General features: G+C 54.0%; 1 protein-coding gene across 2 annotated transcripts; it reads left to right on the top strand.

Annotated features, from left to right (window-relative positions):
* Positions 1 to 4,369: 4,369 nt before the first annotated feature.
* Icoslg (inducible T cell costimulator ligand) lies at positions 4,370 to 18,805 on the top strand. 2 transcript variants are annotated; one of them, XM_045150400.1, is made up of 7 exons: positions 4,370 to 4,589; positions 6,457 to 6,497; positions 7,414 to 7,764; positions 10,629 to 10,922; positions 13,090 to 13,263; positions 14,191 to 14,226; positions 16,755 to 18,805. In XM_045150400.1, exons 1-7 carry the CDS (start codon positions 4,579 to 4,581, stop codon positions 16,763 to 16,765), a joined length of 918 nt encoding a protein of 305 aa, XP_045006335.1. In that variant the 5' UTR covers positions 4,370 to 4,578; the 3' UTR covers positions 16,766 to 18,805. The 2 variants fall into 2 exon arrangements, with proteins under 2 accessions (XP_045006335.1, XP_045006336.1); XM_045150401.1 differs by lacking the exon at positions 4,370 to 4,589 and adding an exon at positions 4,953 to 4,967.
* The last annotated feature ends 1,972 nt before the right edge of the window (positions 18,806 to 20,777 follow it).

The raw sequence follows: 20,777 nt of genomic DNA on the forward strand, positions 1-20,777 counted from the left end.
AGATGGCAGTTACAGCAGCAAGCATGAGTCTGTGCCCACCCCAGCTAGATGGGGTGCTGAGAGCTCTGAACAAAGTGCCAGGATCCAGGCTGTTCCTACCCAAGGTAACCAACATTTAGCAATTACAGCAATTAACTGTCCACTTTCTTTTCAAGAATCAAGCTATGTCTATCAAGGATGATATTGAATTCCTGATCCTAATGCCTCTGCTTCCCAACTTCTAGAAGTACAGGAGTGTAACACTATATCCTCCTAGAGGGCTGGGATCAAAGGCATGAGCTGTGGGGTTTTTTTTTTGAAGTAGGGTCTCATTCTAGCCCAGGCTGACCTGGAATTCACTATGTAGTCTCAGGGTGGCCTTGAACTCATGGTGATCCTCCTACCTCTGCCTCCCAAGTGCTGGGATTAAAAGCATGTTGGGCCTTTAATTAGGCCATCATGCCTGACTTGTTTTTCAAGGTAGGGTCTCGCTGTAGCCCAGGCTGACCTGGAATTCACTATATGGTCTCAGGATGGCCTTGAATCATGGCGATCCTCTTACCTCTGTCTTGGGTGTGCGCCATTACACCTGGCTCCGCCCCCCTTTTTTTTAATTTGCAAGTTTTTATTCAATTTACAAGAGCAAAATGAGCTCTAAGGAATGAAGCAGGACAACTCAAAGACTTCTTTGGACTGCAGTACAGCACCATCAGGCTTCCATCTTAACAAAGCATGAACAAAGGTAACTTTATTTTGTTTCTTATTTTTAGGAGCTACTTCATTATGAGTCCATTTAACAAATATTCCTTCTCCAGAATACACAAGCATGATTAAACATTCAGGAAACGAACCCAAGAAATGGCATGTACGAGACGTGATCCATTCTTGTGTCAGGATGTTCACACCTTCAGTGCGCACTGAGAAAATGCGCGCAGGGCAGAGCTGCTCCAGTCCCACAGAGACATCACCTTGGTTCCAGCCCCATTTTCATTTATTTTCTTAAAGAACTTAAAAAAATTTATTTGTAAACAGAAGAGAGACAATAGAGTGGGCATGCCAGGGCCTTCAGCAGCTACAAATGAAAACGCCAGATGCCGGATGCATGTGCCACTTTGTGCATCTGGCTTTTGGGGGGTACTGGGTTGTTAGGCTTGCCTTCACTGCTACCATTTGCTCAGCTGGTCAACTGAATAATGACATCCCCAAACAAGTACCCCACGGCTTCCCTTAGACACAGGACACCTCCCCAGTAGTCTGCTAGCTCTTTTGGCACCATAAAATTTTATATGTAAACCACACAGCGGTATGCTCACTGGTAATCCCAGCACTGGAGAACCAGAGGCAGGATTGAGAATCTGATGCTAGTTTGGTGTGATTTAAGAGGTATGACATCATTGCTGCATGAGATAGGGCTGCGAGTATCTTGGTGTCCCCTCCTGATAGGGTCTCCTCCCCTGCAGCTGCCCAGTCCTGCTCAATGTCCCCTTTCAGCTTAACTGTAACCCATCCCATTTCTCCCTGTGCTAAGGAGCAACAGATCCCTATTCCCAGAGAGCAGCACATAACTTTCTGGAATCTCTTGTGGGTTGCCCAGTTAGCACAGTCCCAGGCCCTGCCATCACAGTGTGGGTCATCTCTGCCATTGAAAACATCTTAAATCACTGCCCTATTCTGCCATGGGATGCCATAGTTATCTGGCAAGAAGTGCTGCTGGGAAGGGGAATCAACCTGGGTGGGCAGGAGTACAGGGTGATTCAGACATCTGGGCTTCAGTGATGGTTCCTGAGGTGGGCAAGGAGCCAGGCTGGCCTGTGCATTCAGACAGCGACTGTGGCTGGAGAGATGCTGGGGAGCCCCAGGCCCCAGGAGACCGAGGGAGCAAAGGTGGTTCTGTTCCCAGCAGTGGCAGCTTTGAATGCTGGGCTGACCCACCAAAGAAGTCCTCTGCTGAGCCCTAAGCTGCTGCCAACCCTTGGGGGTGGGGGAGACCACCAATCTCATCCCTCTGCTTCCACTCTGTGAGCTGTGAGTCCCTGAAAAGGAATCTGCCACATGTGTTAAAAAATTGGCATCAGAAGCCATTCTGCATGCAATTCAATAGGAGAGAAATCACCAGTGAAGATACCCAACAGTGGACACTGAAAGCCTTATATTTGGTCAGCCAGGCCAAAGGAGCCGATGGGTACAATAGTGGCATGTCTGTCATGGTGGAAACCAACTGCCCTCTAATGGACTGGAGGCCCACTCCATGGGAGGGAATACATCCTTGATACCGAAAACTTAAAACAGGGGTAGTCATGAGCCCTAGGAGTGTAACGTCTGCTGCTGTCTAAGTGTATATACTATGCTTATCAAACTGTCCAGGAAGCACTTCTCTTAATGTTCATACCCATATATTCATGCTACTCTCACTTTTGGTAAAGAACCTTCTCTTTTCAGATGGCAGTGACCCTCGGATGACTCAGAAGGCATCATGGTGCTGGAAAGAAGTGACAGGAGCGCTCAGCACTGCAATATCTCTATCACATCTTCCAAGGCTCAGGGTCTCTTGTGGAAGAGGTGGTGGAAAGAATGTAAGAGCCAAAGGAAGTGTAGGACTCCTCACAATATGTTCCCCCAGACACAAAATGGCCTGGATATCCATGACCTCACAGTGCCTGACACTACCTAACCTACACAAGACCATTATAATAGGAGGAAAAGATGACGACATCAAAATAAAAGAAAGACTGGTTGAGAGGGGGAGGGGATATGCTGGAGAATGGAGTTTCAAAGAGGAAAATGGGAAAAGGGAGGGAATTAATGGATATTGTTTACAATCATGGAAGTTGTTTAAAAAAAAAGGGGGTGTGCCTTAAAAAAATTGGCGTCAGGGCTGGAGAGATGGCTTAGCGGTTAAGCGCTTGCCTGTGAAGCCTAAGGACCCGGTTCGAGGCTCGGTTCCCCAGGTCCCACGTTAGCCAGATGCACAAGGGGGCGCATGCGTCTGGAGTTTACTTGCAGTGGCTGGAGGCCTCTCTCTCTCTCTCTCTCTCTCTCTCTCTCTCTCTCTGTCGCTCTCAAACAAATAAAAAGGAACAAAAAAAGTTTAAAAAAATTGGCGTCAGACATGGTTCTCTGGTTCTGGGGTTCTCAGGCAACACTCATCGTCTGGTTTCCTGTGCACCCCAACCAAGGAAAGATAGCTCATGTCCAGGCCCCACACCAGGACTGCCTGTGCCAGCACTGGGCCATCAAGTCCTGAGTCTTGCTCTTTCCCCTTCACCTCCCCGGCTCCCAGAATCTCCAGACCGCAGGTTGGGTTCCCCTGGCTCCCTTCCTTTTTTTTTTTTTTTTTTGCCTTCGGTCACTTCCTGCCATGGGTCTCTGGCTCACCTGCTCCTGGAGCCCGAGACTTCTCAGTGCTAGGCGCCCTCTGTTGACCTCAGCATCCTGCTGAGAGGCCTGGGTGGAGCACTCACCCCAGCAGCTTAGTGTTTGGACGAGGTCCCGGCTTTCCGCCTTCTTGGAGGCAGCACCCGGGCTGGGGGGTGGGGGGTCACGCTGACAGAACGCAGCCCCTGCGGCCTGCTTCCGAGCGGACTAGGTCTGCAGATGTGAGGGGAGGCGAGGTGGAGGGAGCTGCCACGAAGTTATGTCCTTCATCTGGGCCTTTCCATTGCAGCTTCTGCAGGCAAAGAACCTGCCCGCTCTTAGCCCAACCTCGCTTCGCTGGCGCTTACCTGCGCAGGAGCCTGGATGTAGGAGGGCCAGCGGGATGGGGAAGGGTAGCCGGCAGCCCTTTGATTCAAACCTGGGGGCTCAAGCTGAGCCTTGCCCAGACTAGGTGCCGGGGGAACACCAGGTCAGAAACAGTAAGGGAGGAATAAAGCTCGCTGCGGGGACGGCGAGGGTGTGGAAGGAGCGGAGCTGGGGCGGGGGAAGGCTGGCACTGGCTGAGGGTGGCCGCCTGCCTGCGCCCTCTCCCTCCCTTCTTCCTGCCCGCCCCGATCTCTCGTCATTCAATTTGGATTCAGTTCCACTAACAGACTGGAAATAGCCCCAGAGAGGAAGGAGCCCTTGCTTGCACCCACGCTCCTAAGAGGAGGGACGCTGCCGCCTGGCCCGGGATGTTCTGGGCAGCCAGTACGCGGGTGGGGACGAGGGCAGCGTCCACGCCGCACATCTGGCCGCTGTCCCATCGTGTCCGCATGGAACGGTCCTGATCACCTGGAGCGCGGGCGCGTGGACCGGCTCCGAGCACAGGCCCCGAGGCGGCCTCGGGAGCCAGGGAACGACCTTCCGCTCCGCTGCTCCACGCCTCTGCCCGCCCCCGGGGGGGAGCGGTCTCGGGAGGGACCAGCCGAGGGCGGGGACCTGGACAGCACCAGCCGCGCCGGGCACTCGGCGCTCTTCGGCCGCCCGCGATCTCCGCAGCCCGAGGCACTGCAGAACCGAGATTTCGGATCCACAGGCCCGCAGCCTGAGGTCTCGGAGCTGAGTTCCCGCGGGCCGGGGTCTCCGCGCTCCGAGGTCTCCAAAGTCCCGCGGGCCGGGGTCTCCAAAGTTCCGCCGCCCGAGGTCTCCGAAGTCCCGCCGCCCGAGGTCCCCGCCCCCGCCATGCCGCTGAGGTGAGTCCTTCCGCGGCGATCCCGGGGTGCGGAGAGGAGAAGCCCGCGGTCTGGAGCGGAGAGCGGGCAGCGGCGCCGTCCGGGCCCCGGCTGTGCCCCGGTCGCCGGCTCACCTGGACGCGCCGCGGCGGGGAGGGCGCGGGCCGGGTCCCCGCTCGGGTGCGACGGCAGAGGGCGGCGTGGGTCTGGAACCCGAAGGCGGACCCGGAGGCGCGCGGCCCCGGCCTAAGGGCGCGCAGGCTCGCCCTTCGCCGCCGCTTCTCCACGGCCCTTTCTGATTTCCCAGAAGGAAGGATGTGTGTGTTACCGCGAAGGCCAGCTGGAGCCCACCGGGGCCCACAGGGCGTCACCCCACACCTTTGGGATCCCCTCCGCTCGGTAGATCCAAACTGCACACAGGTTACTGGCAGGGGTGTGTGTGTGTGTGTGTGTGTGTGTGTGTGTGTGTGTGTGTGTGTGTGTGATCTTTGTATCCTGGCTTTTTGTAGGTTACTGGCAGGGGTGTGTGTGTGTGTGTGTGTGTGTGTGTGATCTTTGTATCCTGGCTTTTTGTAGGTTACTGGCAGGGGTGTGTGTGTGTGTGTGTGTGTGTGTGTGTGTGTGTGAGATCTTTGTATCCTGGCTTTTTGCTAACATACCCCTCAGACACTTGTACAGTGGACATCTCATGACCCCACTGGATAACCTAGTGAGGCCCGCCATCCTCAGGTGTCCTATCCAGAGTTCCCAGGGGGGGGGAGAGGAGAGGAGACTCCGCAGTCTAGAGTGTCTCTAATGGGCAGCGGCTTCTTCGATGAGCCCTGGACGTTGGTCATGCCTGCTTGCAAACTCAGGCCAGACCAGGGGAGTCTAGGGTTCCCTGGCTCCCTGGGAGGTTTTCATGAAACAAGCCCCACACACCCCCAGAATTCCTGGACAGTGGGTGTGGGAAGAGGATGAGGATTCCCGATGCTGCAGGGACAGAGACAACAGAGAAGAAAGGTGCCCAGCCCCACGGTGGGGTTTGTCCCTTATGGAGATCTAGCTGGTCTTGGGCGGGGTGTGTGTGGGGGGTGGGAACTGAGCTAGCCCTGTGACTAAAGTGACCCAAGTGCTGAGAGCCGAGCAAGGCCTCCGGCCACCCCAGAGGGTGCTTGGGCCTGAAAAAGGTTGTCATGAAGCTGAGAGATGTCAAGAATCTGGAAGTAATCCCACCAGGTTTAGTTTCATACCATCCTGTTTCCCACCAGACCCTGACTGCCCTCAGGTGTCTTTTGTCCCCTAACAGTTCAGGTACAGCTCCCTTGATTTCAATTTACCTTTCTTCCTTCCTTCTTCCCTTCCTTCCTTCCTTCTCTTCCTTCCCCTCCCCTCCCCTTCCCTCCCCTCCCCTTCCCTACCCTCCCCTCCCCTCCCCTCCCCTCCCCTTCCCTTCTCTTCTCTTCTTCTTTGTTTTTTCAAGGTAGGGCCTCATTCTAGCTCAGGCTGACCTGGAATTCACTATGTAGCCTCAAGATAGCCTCAAACACACAGCGATCCTACCTTCTCTGCGTGCGCGCTGGGCCCTCGATTTTAATTTTGCCTACAGTCTTCTGTCCTTCCCCCGGGGAGGTCTGGCCTGGGGGCAAGGCAGGCCTGGCTGTGGCAGTGGCTCTGCCTAGTGTCTCATCACACTCCTTGTTCATCTGAGTTTGGGGCATGCCAGGCCCTTGGGACTTGCTGTGCAGGTCTGAGAGGTGGGGTACCTGTTCTGCTCCCTGGAGTCCTTGTGGAGAACCAGAAGAAGCACTAGCTCCCCTCTTGGAGGCAAATTCACATTTCTGACGAGCGTCACTGTCTCCTACCCTGTCTCACTTGCCTGTTTCTTTTGTTGTGTTTTGTTTTTCAGTGCTGGCCTGCTCTTGCTGCTGCTCAGTGGCCTGCATGCTGGTAAGTTGAATGCTTTACCCTGGGGTGCAGGCACCCAGCCCCACCCCTCAGCTGGGTGCTGTGAGGATACTGACACGGGGTGCTATGGGGGTCCTTGCCACGGCCCCTTCTGCTTTCCCAGGGGCTCTGTGGAGAAAGCTGAGTCCGAACACCTGTGCTCACACACAGGGTGAAAGATTATAAGGGAAATGCTTTTCCAAGAGCCTTGGAATTCTTGTGGAATTGCCTGCCGGGGTCTGTGGAGTGTGTGTGTGGGGGGCGGGCAGCGGCATCTGCTTCCCTAGCCTCTTTGCCTATTAGCCTGTTGAGCCACAAAGGCCATCGCCTTTGGGATGAGCCGAGAGCTGGGCATTGTCAAAGCCATGGCACTAATCAAAGCGGTTCGCCACATCACACTGGAGCCACCCTCCCTGGTGAACTTTATTAATAAATAGCTTTCCTGTTTTTTTTTTGTTTTTATTTTTATTTATTTATTTGAGAGTGACAGAGAGAGTAAGAGGCAGAGAGAGAGAGAGAATGGGCGCACCAGGGCCTCCAGCCACTGCGAATGAATTCCAGATGCATGCGCCCCCTTGTGCATCTGGCTAACGTGGGTCCTGGGTAATCGAGCCTTGAACTGGGGTCCTTAGGCTTCACAGGCAAGTGCTTAACCGCTAAGCCTTCTCTCTAGCCTCCCCCCCCTTTTTTTTTCCAAGGTAGGATTTTTCTCTTGCCCAAGCTGATCTGGAATTCACTGTGTATGCTCAGGGTGGCCTTGAACTCACAGCAATCCTCCTACCTCTGCCTCCCAAGTGCTGGGATTAAAACTGTGTTCTACCACACCCGGCTTGTTTTTCCTTTCGTGTTTTGATGAGCCAGGGTAGCATTGGTGTTTGACCCTCAGGGAGTAACGTGAGCCCCCTTTGACTCGTTACAGACAGCGAGGTGAAAGTCGTGAACGCGATGGTGGGCAGCGACGTGGAGCTCAGCTGTGTCTTCCCGCACAGAAGCCATTTTGACTTGAATGAGTTGTATGTCTATTGGCAAATCAGTGGCTCAGACACCGTGGTGACCTACTACCTCTCGGACAACAAGTCCGAGGGCCACGAGGACCCTCGATATAAGGACAGGGCCCACCTGTTGTTGGACCGCATGAAACAGGGTGACTTTTCTCTACATCTGCAGAACGTCACCCCCCAGGATGCGCAGCAGTTCAAGTGCCTGGTGATTAAAGAGCCCTGGAAGCCGGGAAAGCTTTTGGAAAAGGTGGTCAGACTGAATGTGGCAGGTAAGACCCCGGGGAGCAGAGAACCGGTTCCAGCCGACCTGAGGATCCGGGCCTTTGAAGAGCATCCACATCTAGAGTGCTTCTGTGCACACAGGAGGCTGAGCAGGAGAATGCTCCTAACCTGGCTTCCCAGAGCCTCCCAGCTTGCCTCACTGTCCAGCTAACTCCCAAGTGGATTTTAGAAAGTGAGTTACGGGGTGTTGGGTCGATGGCTCCATGGGTAAATGTCCACATAAAAGCTGGCATGAACCGGGCGTGGTGGCGCACTCCTTTAATCCCAGCATCCGGGAGGCAGAGGGAGGAGGATCATTGTGAGTTCGAAGCCACCCTGAGACTATATAATGCATTCCAGGTCAGCCTGAGCTAGAGTGAAACTCTACCTCGAAAAACAAAACAAACAAACAAACAAAAAGCTGGCATGGTGGACTGTGCCTGTGATCCTGGTGCTGGGGAGGCGGTGATGGGAGGATTTCTGGGGCTTGCTGGCCCGGCTAGTCTAGCCAAGTGGGTGAGCTCCAGGTTCAATGGAAGACCCTTTCTTGGGCTGGAGAGATGGTTTAGCAGCTAAGGCACTTGCCTACAAAGTCTAAGGACCCAGGTTCAACTCCCCAGAACCCACATAAGCCAGATGCACATGGTGGCTCATGCATCTGGAGTTTGTTTGCAGTGGCTAGAATCCTTAATGTGCCCATTTTCTCACTCTGTCTTATAAATAAATAAATCATTTTTAAAAGACTCTTTCTCAGAAAGTAAGGTGAGAGCTGGAGAGGTGCCTCAGAGGTTAAGGTACTTGCCTGTTAAACCTAATGACTGGGGTTCAATTCCCCAGTACCCGTGTAAAGCCAGATGCACAGTGGCACATGCATCTAGAGTTCCTGTGTAGCAGCTGGAGACCCTGGTGCACTCACTCTTGCATCTTCCTCCTCCTCCTCCTCCTCCTCATCCTCCTCCTCCTTCTTCTTCTTCTCTCTCTCTCTCTCTCCCCCTCCCTGCTTAGAAACAAATTTTAAAAGATATTTTAGAAAATAAAAATGCCTAAGATGAGCCAGGCGTGATGGCACACACCTTTAATCCCAGCATCCAGGAGGCAGAGATAGGAGGATCTCTGTGAGTTCAAGGCCAGTTTGGGGCTACAGAGTGAGTTCCAAGTCAACCTGGGCCAGAGTGAGACTCTGCCTCAAAAGCCAAAAAACAGGGCTGGAGAGATGGCTCAGTGGTTAAGGTGCTTGCCTGAACAGCCTAACAACCTGGGTTTGATTTCCCAGATGCACAAAGTGGCAAATTCATCTGAGTTTGTTTTCCATGGCTGGAGGCCCTGGAGCACCTGTGTTCATTCTCTCTCTCTCTTCCTTCCTCCCTCCCCTCCCCCTTATTTTTTTTTTTAAGTAAGGTGAAGCTGGGCATGGTGGCACATGCCTTTAATCCCAGCACTCAGGAGGCAGAGGTAGGAGAATCGCATGAGTTCGAGGCCACCCTGAGAATACATAGTGAATGCCAGGTCAGCCTGAGCTGGAGTGAGACCCTACCTCAAAAAAACAAAAACAGAAAAGAAATAATAAGGTGAAGAGCAGTGGAGAAAGATACCAGGTGTTGACCTGTGGCCTCCACATGCACACACATGCCTACACATATTTGAACATGCATCACACACACACGCATGCACGCACACACACAAACACACACACTGCACTAAAAATAAATATATAAATACATAAGTTGGAAGAGGGTGCTGGAAAGCTGAATGAGATCCAGATTTAGGGGAAAGCTTAGGCCCCAAGGAGCTAGGGTGCCTGGCACAACATTAGATCCAGGTGAGGGGTCAGGAGAGGGCCTGTAGAAGTCATTACTGCTCACACAACCTAATGGCTCTCTCTGTTGGATGTTGGAGTGGCTGGGTACATAAATGATTTTTTTTTTTTTTAGTTTTTCAAGATAGGGTGTCACTCTAGCTGTAGGCTGACCTACACTAAGGAGTCTCAGGGTGGCCTCGAACTCATGGCGGTCCTCCTATCTCTGCCTCCCGAGTGTTGGGATTTAAGGTGAGCTCCAGCATGCCCGGTTTATGAGTGATTTTTTGTTTTTGATTTCCTGAGGTGGGGTGTCACTTTAGTCCAGGCTGACCTGGAACTCACTATGCAGTCTCAGGGTGGCCTTGAAATCACAGTGATCCACCTACCTCTGCTCCCGAGTGAGTGCTGGGATTAAAGGCATGTGCCACCATGCCCAGCAATGAGTGATTTTTTCCCCCCTCAGGGAAGGTCTCACATTAGCCCAGGCTGTCCTGGAACTTACTCTGTAGTTCCAGGCTGTTCCCAAACTCACAGCAATCCTCCTACCCTAGCCTTCAGAGTGCTGGGATTAAAGGTGTGCACCATCACAACTGGCTGTATAAGTGAGTTTTGTGTCCCTATGACCAAAATATCTGAGATAGGCAACTTAAAGGAAAAAAAAAAAAAGAATTATTTTGGCTCACGGTTTTGGAGGGTTCTGTTCATCCTGGTAGGAAAAGCCTGGCGGAGCGTCTGGGTTCATAGGAGGAGCCTGTGGTGGAGGCTGTCCACACCAGAGCAACTTGGCTCACTTTCTCCCATTTTCCCCACTTATTTGATCCAGTCTCCTAGCAGAGGGATGGTACAGCTCACATTCAAAGTGAGTCCTCCTTTCTCAGTTGTTTTTCTGGAAATTCTCCCAGGGACCACCCAGAGGTGTAGCTCAGCCTCCTGGGCGATTCTCAGTGCAGTCAAATGGCCACTGTCAGGCCGGCAGTTCCCCTCTGTAGGAGGCACTGGCTGCTCCGATCCCTGCCTCGGTCTGGCCTCTCTGCCAGGCCAGGCCTCTCTCACCGCCGCCTTCCTCCCCTGCAGCAAACTTCAGCGTGCCTGTCGTCAGCACCTCCAGCAACACCTCCCAGGACCAGGAGCTCACCTTCACCTGCATGTCCACCGATGGCTACCCGAGGCCCAACGTGTACTGGATCAACAGGACGGACAACAGCTTGCTGCATGAAGCTCTGCAGAACAACACGGTCTTCTTGAACCAGCGGGGGCTGTACGATGTGGTCAGCATCCTGACGATCCCACGGACCCCCCACGTGGATGTCGGCTGCTGCATAGAGAACGTGCTTCTGCACCAGAACCTCACTAGCAGCAGCCAGGCAGGTGAGGACTGCCGGGCTGGGGACAGAGGCTGCAGGTGACAAGGGAGGCCCTAGTCAGGGCCCAGAAATTCCCACCAGGTAACTCAGATCAGAAAGGCTGTTCAATGGTGTGGAGGAGTTGGGCACAATGACAATGAAGGGCCCTTGGTTTCTAAGGACAAGGACTCATCACACTGTGGCCTGAGCATAGGGTCTGTGTAGTTGCCATTGCAGAGCCTATTGAACCCATTCTATAGATGAGGACTGAGGCTCTGCAGAGCCTGCCGCATCTCCGGAGTCACCGATCTTAATAGCAACAGGCCAGGATGGATGGCCATACCTGGGTAGCTCCCCTCCTCAGGTTCTCTGCATCTGGAGGTGTGTGCTGCTGAGAAAACTGAGTTTCAGGGCTGGAGAGATAGCTCAGCAGTTGAAGGTACTTGCTGCAGCTCCTGGTGGCCTGGGTTTGATTCCCCCGTACCCACGTAAAGTCAGATGCACAAAGCAGTGCATGTGTCTGGAGTTCATTTGCAATGACAGGAGACCCTGACATATCCATTCTCTCCCTCTCTTTCTCTCGTATGAGAGAAACAGAGAATATGGGTGTGGCAGGGTCTCTAACCAATGCAAACAGACTTCAGATGCATGTGCCACTTTGTGCTTCTGGCTAATAAAACAATCAGGGACCTCAGCTTAGTCTGGCTGCTGGCAAGCTTGTTTGTGGACAGAGTGCAGGCCATGACCCTCCTTAGGGGACACAGCTGTACCTGCATGTCTGTGTAAGATGCCCAGGCTGAGGGGGTCTCTGAGGCCCAACAGCCAAAGTCACTGGCAGACCCCCCTTTGTAACCTGTGGGGCTCAGTGTGGAGCAGGAACATGGGTGTCTTGTTCAGAAAAGACTGAGGAGGGCTGGAGAGATGGCTTAGTGGTTAAGCACTTGCCTGTGAAGCCTAAGGACCCTGGTTCGAGGCTCGGTTCCCCAGGTGCCACGTTAGCCAGATGCACAAGGGGGTGTACGCGTCTGGAGTTCGTTTGCAGAGGCTGGAAGCCCTGGCGCACCCATTCTCTCTCTCTCCCTCTATCTGTCTTTCTCTCTGTGTCTGTCGCTCTCAAATAAATTAATTAATTAATTAATTTAAAAAAAGAAAAGACTGAGGATTCAGGATGCTTAGCCGAGCATCAAGCCCAAGTATGAGTCTTTCTGAGCTTGGGATCTGGGAGGTCGCACAAGTACCCTCTCTAGAAGTGTCTCCAACAGCCAGGTCCCCCACAGGGCTGAACACCCACCTTCCAAAGACTGGAGTGTAGCCACAGTGTCTGAGATGCTCCTGAAAGCCACCCCCAGTGCTCTCCCTGGCAGAGCTGCACAGGCATCCTGAAAAGGTGGAGTGGAGATCGAGTTTCCCTGAGCAGCCTGCAAAGACCCCGCACCCAGACCCGGGTCAGAACCTTCTGGGTGACTCTAAGACAAGTTCAAGATTGCACCCCTGTGGAGATCATTGTTCTCTGAGGACACTTGGGGCCTCCACATGAGCCTGTGAGAACCAAGTTCTAGGATCAAAGGCATGCAGCACCACTCCTGCCCCCCCTTCCTTTCTCCCTCCCTTCTCCCCTCTCTTTCTGTCCTTTTCTTTCTTTTTTGTTTATTTTTATTTTTATTTTTATTTTTTTTAATTTGAGAGCGACAGACACAGAGTGAAAGACAGATAGAGGGAGAGAGAGAATGGGCGCGCCAGGGCTTCCAGCCTCTGCAAACGAACTCCAGACACGTGCGCCCCCCTTGTGCATCTGGCTAACGTGGCACCTGGGGAACCGAGCCTTGAACCAGGGTCCTTAGGCTTCACAGGCAAGCGCTTAACCACTAAGCCATCTCTCCAGCCCATCTTTTTTGGTTTTTCAAGGTAGGGTCTCACTCTGGCCCAGGCTGACCTGGAATTCACTCCATAGTCTCAGGGTGGCTTCAAGCAATCCTCCTACCTCTGCCTCCTGAGTGCTGGGATTAAAGGTGTGCACCACCACGCCCAGCTTTTTTTTTTTTTTTTTTTTTTCTTTGGAAGTAGGGTCTCGCTCTAGCTCAGGCTGACCTGGAATTCATTATGTACTTCCAGACTGGCCTCAAATTCACATCAATCTGCTGGGATTAAAGACGTGTGCCAACACACCTGGCCCATTTCCCTTTTTCTTGCAGAATCTTTCACTGGAAACAAAGGCAGGTTCACAAAGAGCCCGGACAGTCCCCGCGAGGAGGAGAATGCGGCCCTTTACAGCCTCCCGTCACTGCTGTCAGCGGCGGCGGTGATCGTTGCCGTCGCTGTCGCCTGGGGGTGCAGAAGCCGCCGCCGAGCCCGGCGTGGCTATAAAGGTATGAGGAGATTCTGGCTGTACACGTGGACTGTTCATCCCTGGTGTCGGTGTGCTGAACGTCGCTTTTTACACCTCCTTTCACTCTGCAAGGTGCTGACTTGAAAGTCACTTGTAAAAGCACACGCACGCGCTACCATCGGGCCCCAAAGCCCGCCAGAAGCGGGCTAGACGCTCTGCCTCTGACTGAGCCAAGCCAACAGGGCAGGTGTGAAGTACACGCCCGGAGGCTGGGCGGGGGGGACAGGTGGGGGACGGGCTCTGGATTCAGGGTGGACCTCATTTCTGGGGAAGTCTGTTGAGGCTGCTGTAGGGCACGAGCAAGGCTGTGTGCGTGGAATTCTGCGCACCCCAGGACAGGGCCAGAAAAATGAGATGAAACATGGAGGGCGGGAAAACCTTGAACAGGGGCCACAGTGCCTGGCCCTTGACCATACAGATGCTGGAGACCCTGGGGAAGGCTGTAAGGGGGAGCTCATAGCTGGGACCCGCCCCTAACGCTTCCTCCCGCTCCATGAGCTGTTCTTGGGGTCCCTTGGGGCAAATACCAGCAGTTCCAAAAATACTTTCCACAGCTGGAGAGATGGCTTAGTTGTTAAGGCACTTGCCTGCAAAGCCAAGGACCCATGTAAGCCAGATGTGCAAAAATACTTTCCACTGATCCCAGTTGCCCTGTTGATAGGGTCACACTATAGCAAGGGCCCCTGAGCCTGGGACATAGAGCATCTTCAGTGTTTCCTGCACATTTGCCCCTTAAAAACCATCTTCCTTCAAAAGCAGGGTAGCCTGGGAGTTACTCATGGGACTCCCCCTCCCGCCCACAGCAGAAGCCTGGGGGAGATGGTGGGGCTGCCTCTCAAGCTAAGGACCACTGACATCTTTAGGGAAACTCCCCATGCCAACCTGAACCTCTCTGCTTCACCCCCAGGTGCCCAGGCCGCAGTGCCGGAACGTGAGCTCACGGGTAAGTTTGCTGCTGTTTCTGGGGCAGAAAGCAGATTATCTGGGCCAATGGCTGGCTCTCATGCCTTCAGAAAACTTCGGTTGGGGCCTTGAGGGATGGCTTAGTGAATAAGGCACATGCCTGGGAAGCCTAAGGACTCAGGTTCAGTTCTCCAGGTCCTATGTCAGCCAGATGCACAAGGTGGCACACGCTTCTGGAGTTCGTTTGCAGTGGCTGAATGCCCTGGTGCACCCATTCTCTCTATCTATCTGTCTATCTGCCTCTTTCAAATAAATAAAATGAAAGTTTATTTTAAAAAAATAGCTGGGCTGGAGGGATGGCTTAGGGGCTAAGCCGTTTGCCTGCAAAGCCAAAGGACCCAGGTTCGATTCCCCAGGACCCACATTAGCCAGATGCACAAGGGGGCTCACGCGTCTGGAGTTTGTTTGCAGTGGCTGGAGGCTCTGGCGCACCCATTCTCTTTCTCTCTCTCCTTCCTTCCCTCCCTCCTTCTCTGTGAAATAAATAAATAAAAATTAAAAAAAATTTTTTTTTAAAAAATAGCCGGGTGCATGCCTTTAATCCCAGCACTCGGAAGGCAGAGGTAGGCAGAGTGCCATAAGTTTGAGGCCACCCTGAGAATACAAAGTGAATTCCAGGTCACCCTGGGGCAGAGTGAGACCATACCTTGAAAAAAAAAAAAAAAAAAAAAAAAAACCAAAAAAGCAAAAAAAAAAAAAAAAAACTTCTGTTGGTAGCTTCAAACTTTAATCGGATAGTTTTAAACATAGTGACCCCAGCCGTAGTAGGCACTTCTGACGGTTTCCTGGGCAAGAGAGTGTGTCCTCCCGTGTCCTCTACCCGACACTGTGGTTGTGCTGTGCAAGTTCCTGGCACTGCAGGGCCAAAAGCCCAGCACAAGGCCCCGGCCCTCCTGCCCTCAGGGTCTAGAGCAACAGCTGTCCCCACTGGCTTCGGCGGCCACTCTGAGCAGTCTGGCGGTCCCTGAGGGAAGTGAGCACCCCATGGTCTCCACAGCACTGGCATGGGCGTAGATTCCCCGTGTGGTGCCGCTGGTTGCCCTCTGGGAGGTGGCCTCAGCTGCAAGGGCTTCGCCACCCCAGTAGTGGCTGTATCTCCCTGAATCCGGCTTTCCCTCCTCTGCGGGGTGGCGGGGCCGGGGGTCTGTGACCTGCGCAGTCTACTGTGGCTATTGACCCAGGGGTGTGGGTTTCGGTGGCTGATTGCAGCTGTGCTGCTGAGGCCTTGTCAGGCAAATGTTTGTTAAGCCACCTTGAGATGACCCTCTGAGAAGCTCTAGGCTGTCTGTCCCTAACCCAGTCAGATAGCTCCTGCAGCCTTATTTATTTATTTATTTATTATTATTATTTTGGTTTTTGTTTTTTTGAGGTAGGGTCTCACTTTGGTCGAGGCTGACCTGGAATTAACTATGTAGTCTCAGGGTGACCTTGAACTCACAGCAATCCTCCTGCCTCTGCCTCCCGAGTGCTGGGATTAAAGGTGGTCACCACCATGCCCGGCTTATTTGTTTGGTTGGGTTTTTAAAAAATTTATTTATTTATTTTGGTTTTTCATGGTAGGGTCTCACTCTAGCCCAGGCTGACCTGGAATTCACTATGGAGTCTCAGGGTGGCCTCAAACTCACTGTGATCCTCCTACCTCTGCTTCGTGAGTGCTGGGATTAAAGGTGTGCACCACCACGCCCAGCTTTTTTATTTTATTTTTATGAGATAGAAAGAGTTTGCACACTAGGGCCTCCAGCCACTGCAGTTGAACTCCAGACGCGTGCACCACCTTGGGTGCGTGTGCAACCTTGGGTGCTTGCCTCACCTTTGTGTGTTTGGCTTATGTGGGACCTGGAGAGTCAAACATGAGTCCTTAGGCTTTGCAGGCAAGCACCGTAACCGCTACTCCATCTCTCCATCCCAGTTTCCAATTCTTTTTTTTTTTTAAATACTTTTTGTTCATTATTTATTTATTTATTTGAGAGTAACAGACATAGAAAGACAGATAGAGGGAGAGAGAGAGAACGGGCGCGCCAGGGCCTCCAGCCACTGCAAACGAACTCCAGATGCGTGCGCCCCCTTGTGCATCTGGCTAACGTGGGACCTGGGGAACCAAGCCTCGAACTGGGGTCCTTAGGCTTCACAGGCAAGCGCTTAACCGCTAAGCCATCTCTCCAGCCCTCCAATTATTATTAAAAATATATATATTTTTTGTTTTCGAGGTAGGGTCTCGCTCTGGCTCAGGCTGACCTGGAATTCACTATGTAGTCTCAGGGTGGCCTCGAACTCACAGCAATCCTTCTACCTCTGCCCCCTGAGTGCTGGGATTAAAGGAGTGCGCCACCACGCCCAGCCACTTTCCAATTCTTAATACCTGGTCCTCTCCAGTCTAAGTCCTGGGGAGAGTCATGTCTTTGCCTCCAAAAGGAAAAGTAGGGCCGGGTCGCTCAGTGGTGAATGCTTGCCGGGCAGAAGTGACGAGGGGTGCTTTTCTTCACATTCCTTTCTCTTCCTCCCTTCAAGACCATGCCTGAATGGACTCCGTCCAGGACATGGACAGGGCTTCTGTGAAATGCCACCCGGCAGACACAGCTTGAGGATGGACTGGGACAGCCCTGACAGCGAAGAAGACAGCCAGCCATCTGCCCTGTGTGTGCTGTCTTCAAAGACAGGAGCCTCAGCCTGGAAGGGCTCAGGGGACTGATCCCAGAAATTTGCAGGGCAGCACGGCGCCGATCCAAACAAGGCCTTTCCATTGGGGTAGCAGCACCAGAACTCAGTGTCCCGACGGAGTGGCTCCCATCCTGGCCCGCACTGACAGGAGGGGCTGTGATGGCCCCGAGCCAGCGGGAGCCCCAGAGCACCTGCGATCTACCCCTGACTCTTCTCAGTACCCCAGGCCTGTACAGAGAGCACGGCCCTTTCTTGGAGACTCTGGTTGAGACTGAAGGAGAGGCATCTGGCTTAAAAAGAAGCGTGAGCTTGCCCACTGGTGTCCATGATGAGTCGGCTGGGTAGAGCCTCCGAGGGTATTTCTGGAAGACGAAGTGGGCACAGGGCTTGCTGGGTGCCACTCTGCTCTGGGAGCTTTCAGGTGTGCACACTGTGTGAATACAGAAAACAGCCCACACTGGAAGCACCTGGAATATTCTCTGGGCGTCGCTTCCTTCCAGGATCTACAGTGGGAAAAAAAACCCCGACCTCGCTTGTTTTGGTCCAAAGCCAGGGCTAAAGGACATCTGGGCTCAGGGACCACCGGGGCCCTTGGCCTTGTCGTGTGAACGGTACATGCCCTGGAGAGCAAAGCATGGCTTCTGTGCCACCAATGTGAACGTCACCATGGTCATCTGAAGCCCTCAAGTCCCTCCTGCCAGCAGCTAGCTCTTTCAGACCACAAAAGTAACACCACGAAGCTAGGGGAGGGCGGCTCTGCTGGCCCCTGTGTGGTCTCAGCAGCCTGTCTCCCTTCCTCTGATAGTCCCCAAGGTCACCATGAGCACCTTGACTTGAGCCAGTCCATAGGAGCCACCATGCCCGCTAGGGCTGTCATGAGGTGACCATGTGGCTGTGGCTCTAGTCTCCCAGGTCTCTGTGTTGCTGCCCAGAATGGATCTAGCAATTTACTTTCCAGGGGGTTCTGGAAAGTTGGCTACTAGGTAACCCAAGTGTGTGTACACACCCCAGGAAGACGTGGGCAGCTTGACCTCTGCTCTGGGACAAAGTATCTGACCCTGACTGTGGCCCAGCGCCCGACCTCTGTCCACCCAGAGGCCCAGGTGCCGCAGTCAGTGAAGGGCCGCCCCTGGCCCCGTCATCAGCCGGCGCTGGATGCTGCAGGCGGGAATTCCCAGTGGTCAGGCTTTGCAACCAGCACTGAGAATCGGCCAGTTTTTCTGCCCATGGAGCCGTCACGTAGGCACCCAACCTTTCCCCAGAAAGCATTAGAGATGTGTACGGTCTGTAAACTGTTGTCATGGGTCTTGAATTGGAGGCTGCAGCAGAGGAGCCCACTGGCTATGAGGAGCGGAGGCGAGGTGCCTGTGTGCGGTGCCCGAAGCGACTCCAGGACAGATCGTCAGGCAGTACAGGTTTCCCCGAGCCTTCGGGCCCCTAAGCGGCTCTGGAGAGGCCACAGGACCTCAGGTAGGACTGTGACAGCCAGGAGACAATCTGCTCCCATCTTTCTGTCAGAAGCTTCAACCTGGCCACCCCAGGGCACGAGACATGCTGTCCCCACCATTTATATGGGTGCGGCAAACCCTTGCCACTTTGCCTCTGTGGGTTCTGCCTGGATCCTGGGCTCTTGGCAGCCTGGGTCCCCGTCATGGTCCCCTGCTGGTCCCAGCAGGCCCCACAGCAACCTGCCCGCCTTTCTGCACCAGCGGCACCCAAGTGTCCCTGGGAGCCCGAGGAGACCCCACACACGTCAGCATTCATGAGACTTGTCCTTCAACCCCTTGCTGCGCCTCCAGCCCCAATACTAGCTCATTCTTTGGGCTGTGAACAGGCCGGATTCCAGTGTTCTCATGAGGTTTCCAGAAACCTGACAAGGGAATACAAGGTGTACACCAAGATTGTGTCTGGTAGCCTTTGTCAGTGGAGAGAGACTGTGGCAGGCAGCTGGGCTGCTGGCATCCTTCCTGTTGCTGTAGTAGAGCTGCCCCCTACAGTGGTGGCTGTGTCCCACAGGGAATATGGGCGAAGCAGGGAGATGTTGGGCAGTCACCCATGGGACGTGGTACAGCTCTGCTGTGCAGAATTGCCGTTCAGGATCCTGTGACGCACGGCAGCTCCACCCCAGACGCGTGCTGCCGAGACCGAAGAGGAAGACTCCGACCCTCGTGGCTACCTTCCTGTGGGTGGCCAGGGCAAGTAGCCTCCCGGAAGGGTGCTAACCCTTCCACTTCTGGAGCCGCAGGCTTTCAGTTGGTCTGTGTAGCTCAGACACTCCTGGGTCGGGGGCGGGGGCTCCCGTTCTTGGAGGGCAGCTATGGCTCTGGACTAGTGGTCAGGTCTGGATACCTTAAGAGAAGGTTGCCCCCTCTGCCATGCCTGGTTTGGCCCTGCAGGGTGGTGAGTCTGAGGATGCCACAGTCAGTTCTCCCACGAGTGCCTGTCCCTGCTGGGACCCGACGCTGCCTAGCCCAACCTTCCAAAAGGAGGACAGGGACCCATCTAATGAGACACAGCTGCTGGGCAGATCTGGGCATGATTTCATCCTTGGCGGGGTCCCCTGCCCCACCCCCAGCTCAGAGAGTGCCAGGAGTCTAAGGAGGTGCAGCCTTGCATAGGCTCTGACTGCGGCATCCTTGCCCACCATTAGGTTCCCACCAAGATTAGAGAGAGACTCCACAGCGCCTATCTCGTGGCTGACCATCTGTAAGGAGCCTCTCCTTGTTCCTGGATCCCAAGGGCAAAGAAGAGGCTTTTCTGGTCACCTTCTGGGAAGTCCCCAGTGCTCACACAACCCTCCTGGATCCCCGAGATCCCAGACACTATCTCCTTAGGAAGTCCCACTGGGGGGCTAGTGGGTGATTGGTGTTTCCCTGAAACCATCAGGTAGCCCCCCACCAGTGCTGAAGCTAAGAGAGGGCCAGGGTCCTGCCTTCTTCCCCCTCCCAGCATGGCATTTCCTAGTCAATTTCCTAGTCTATTGTGTGAGGGCACCACACCTTGGCTCCACCTACCCAGCAGGGAGCTCTGGCCATCTGGCTCTACCCATGCTCTTGGGGATGTGAATCCAACTGCTCTGAAGGAGGGTAGCCCTGTCCGTCTGAGTGGGCTGCTTGTGGGCAGGGATCAGGTTATAGAGGTCGTCTATCCCCTCTCCCCAAATGCTCATGAGCATCCTCCTACCTTGGCCTCCCGAGTGCTAGGACTGAAGGCATGCGCCACCACACCGGCTGATCTGATCATGTCTACAAAACTCAGCTTCCTTACAAGGTTATGTTCTGAGGTTTCAGGGGGCTGTGATCCTGGAAGACACTAATGAACCCATTACAAAGAAGGAGCAAGGGGCTGGGGGAAGCAAGGGAACACAGGGAGAAGGTTATGAGGGAAGACACGAGAAGGCCAGGCCCAGCCGATGTTCAGACTCCCGTGCCAAGCTTCAGCACTGCATCCAGGGGCCAAGGCTGGCACCACGTCTTGGCCTCTTCTGAGGGCCCTCTGGCTTGCAGATCCCACCACATCTGACCGCAACCTGTCTTCACCCTGGCCACTCAGTTTCACGACCATAACACCATCCCACAGGCACGTGGACGTTCAAATGTCTCAGCACTCGGTCCCCGCAACCCGCCCATGCTGTGGATGCCCTCTCAGTCTCCAACATTAGGACTTACGCATGCCTATGAGGAACTGGGGCCTCGGCCCCTCCCCTGCATTAGACTCCTTCAGGGTGTATCCAGCAGCCCCACCTAAGAACATATCCGCATTCCCATGAGCCCCCCACAGCCGCAGTGGGGGCACATCATTTTGTCCTCAGAGCAGTTGGACACAGACATCAAAGTCCTGGGGGTGCTGCGGGGGAGGAGAAGGCTGGGCGCG

Source organism: Jaculus jaculus, chromosome 5, assembly GCF_020740685.1.
Source record: "Jaculus jaculus isolate mJacJac1 chromosome 5, mJacJac1.mat.Y.cur, whole genome shotgun sequence".
Classification (NCBI taxonomy): Eukaryota; Metazoa; Chordata; class Mammalia; order Rodentia; family Dipodidae; genus Jaculus; species Jaculus jaculus.

Coding starts and splice junctions, on each gene's coding strand:
- Icoslg (XM_045150400.1), top strand. Junction 6,498..7,413: donor GCTCAGTGGCCTGCATGCTG/GTAAGTTGAATG, acceptor GACTCGTTACAG/ACAGCGAGGTGAAAGTCGTG. Junction 13,264..14,190: donor AGCCCGGCGTGGCTATAAAG/GTATGAGGAGAT, acceptor CTTCACCCCCAG/GTGCCCAGGCCGCAGTGCCG.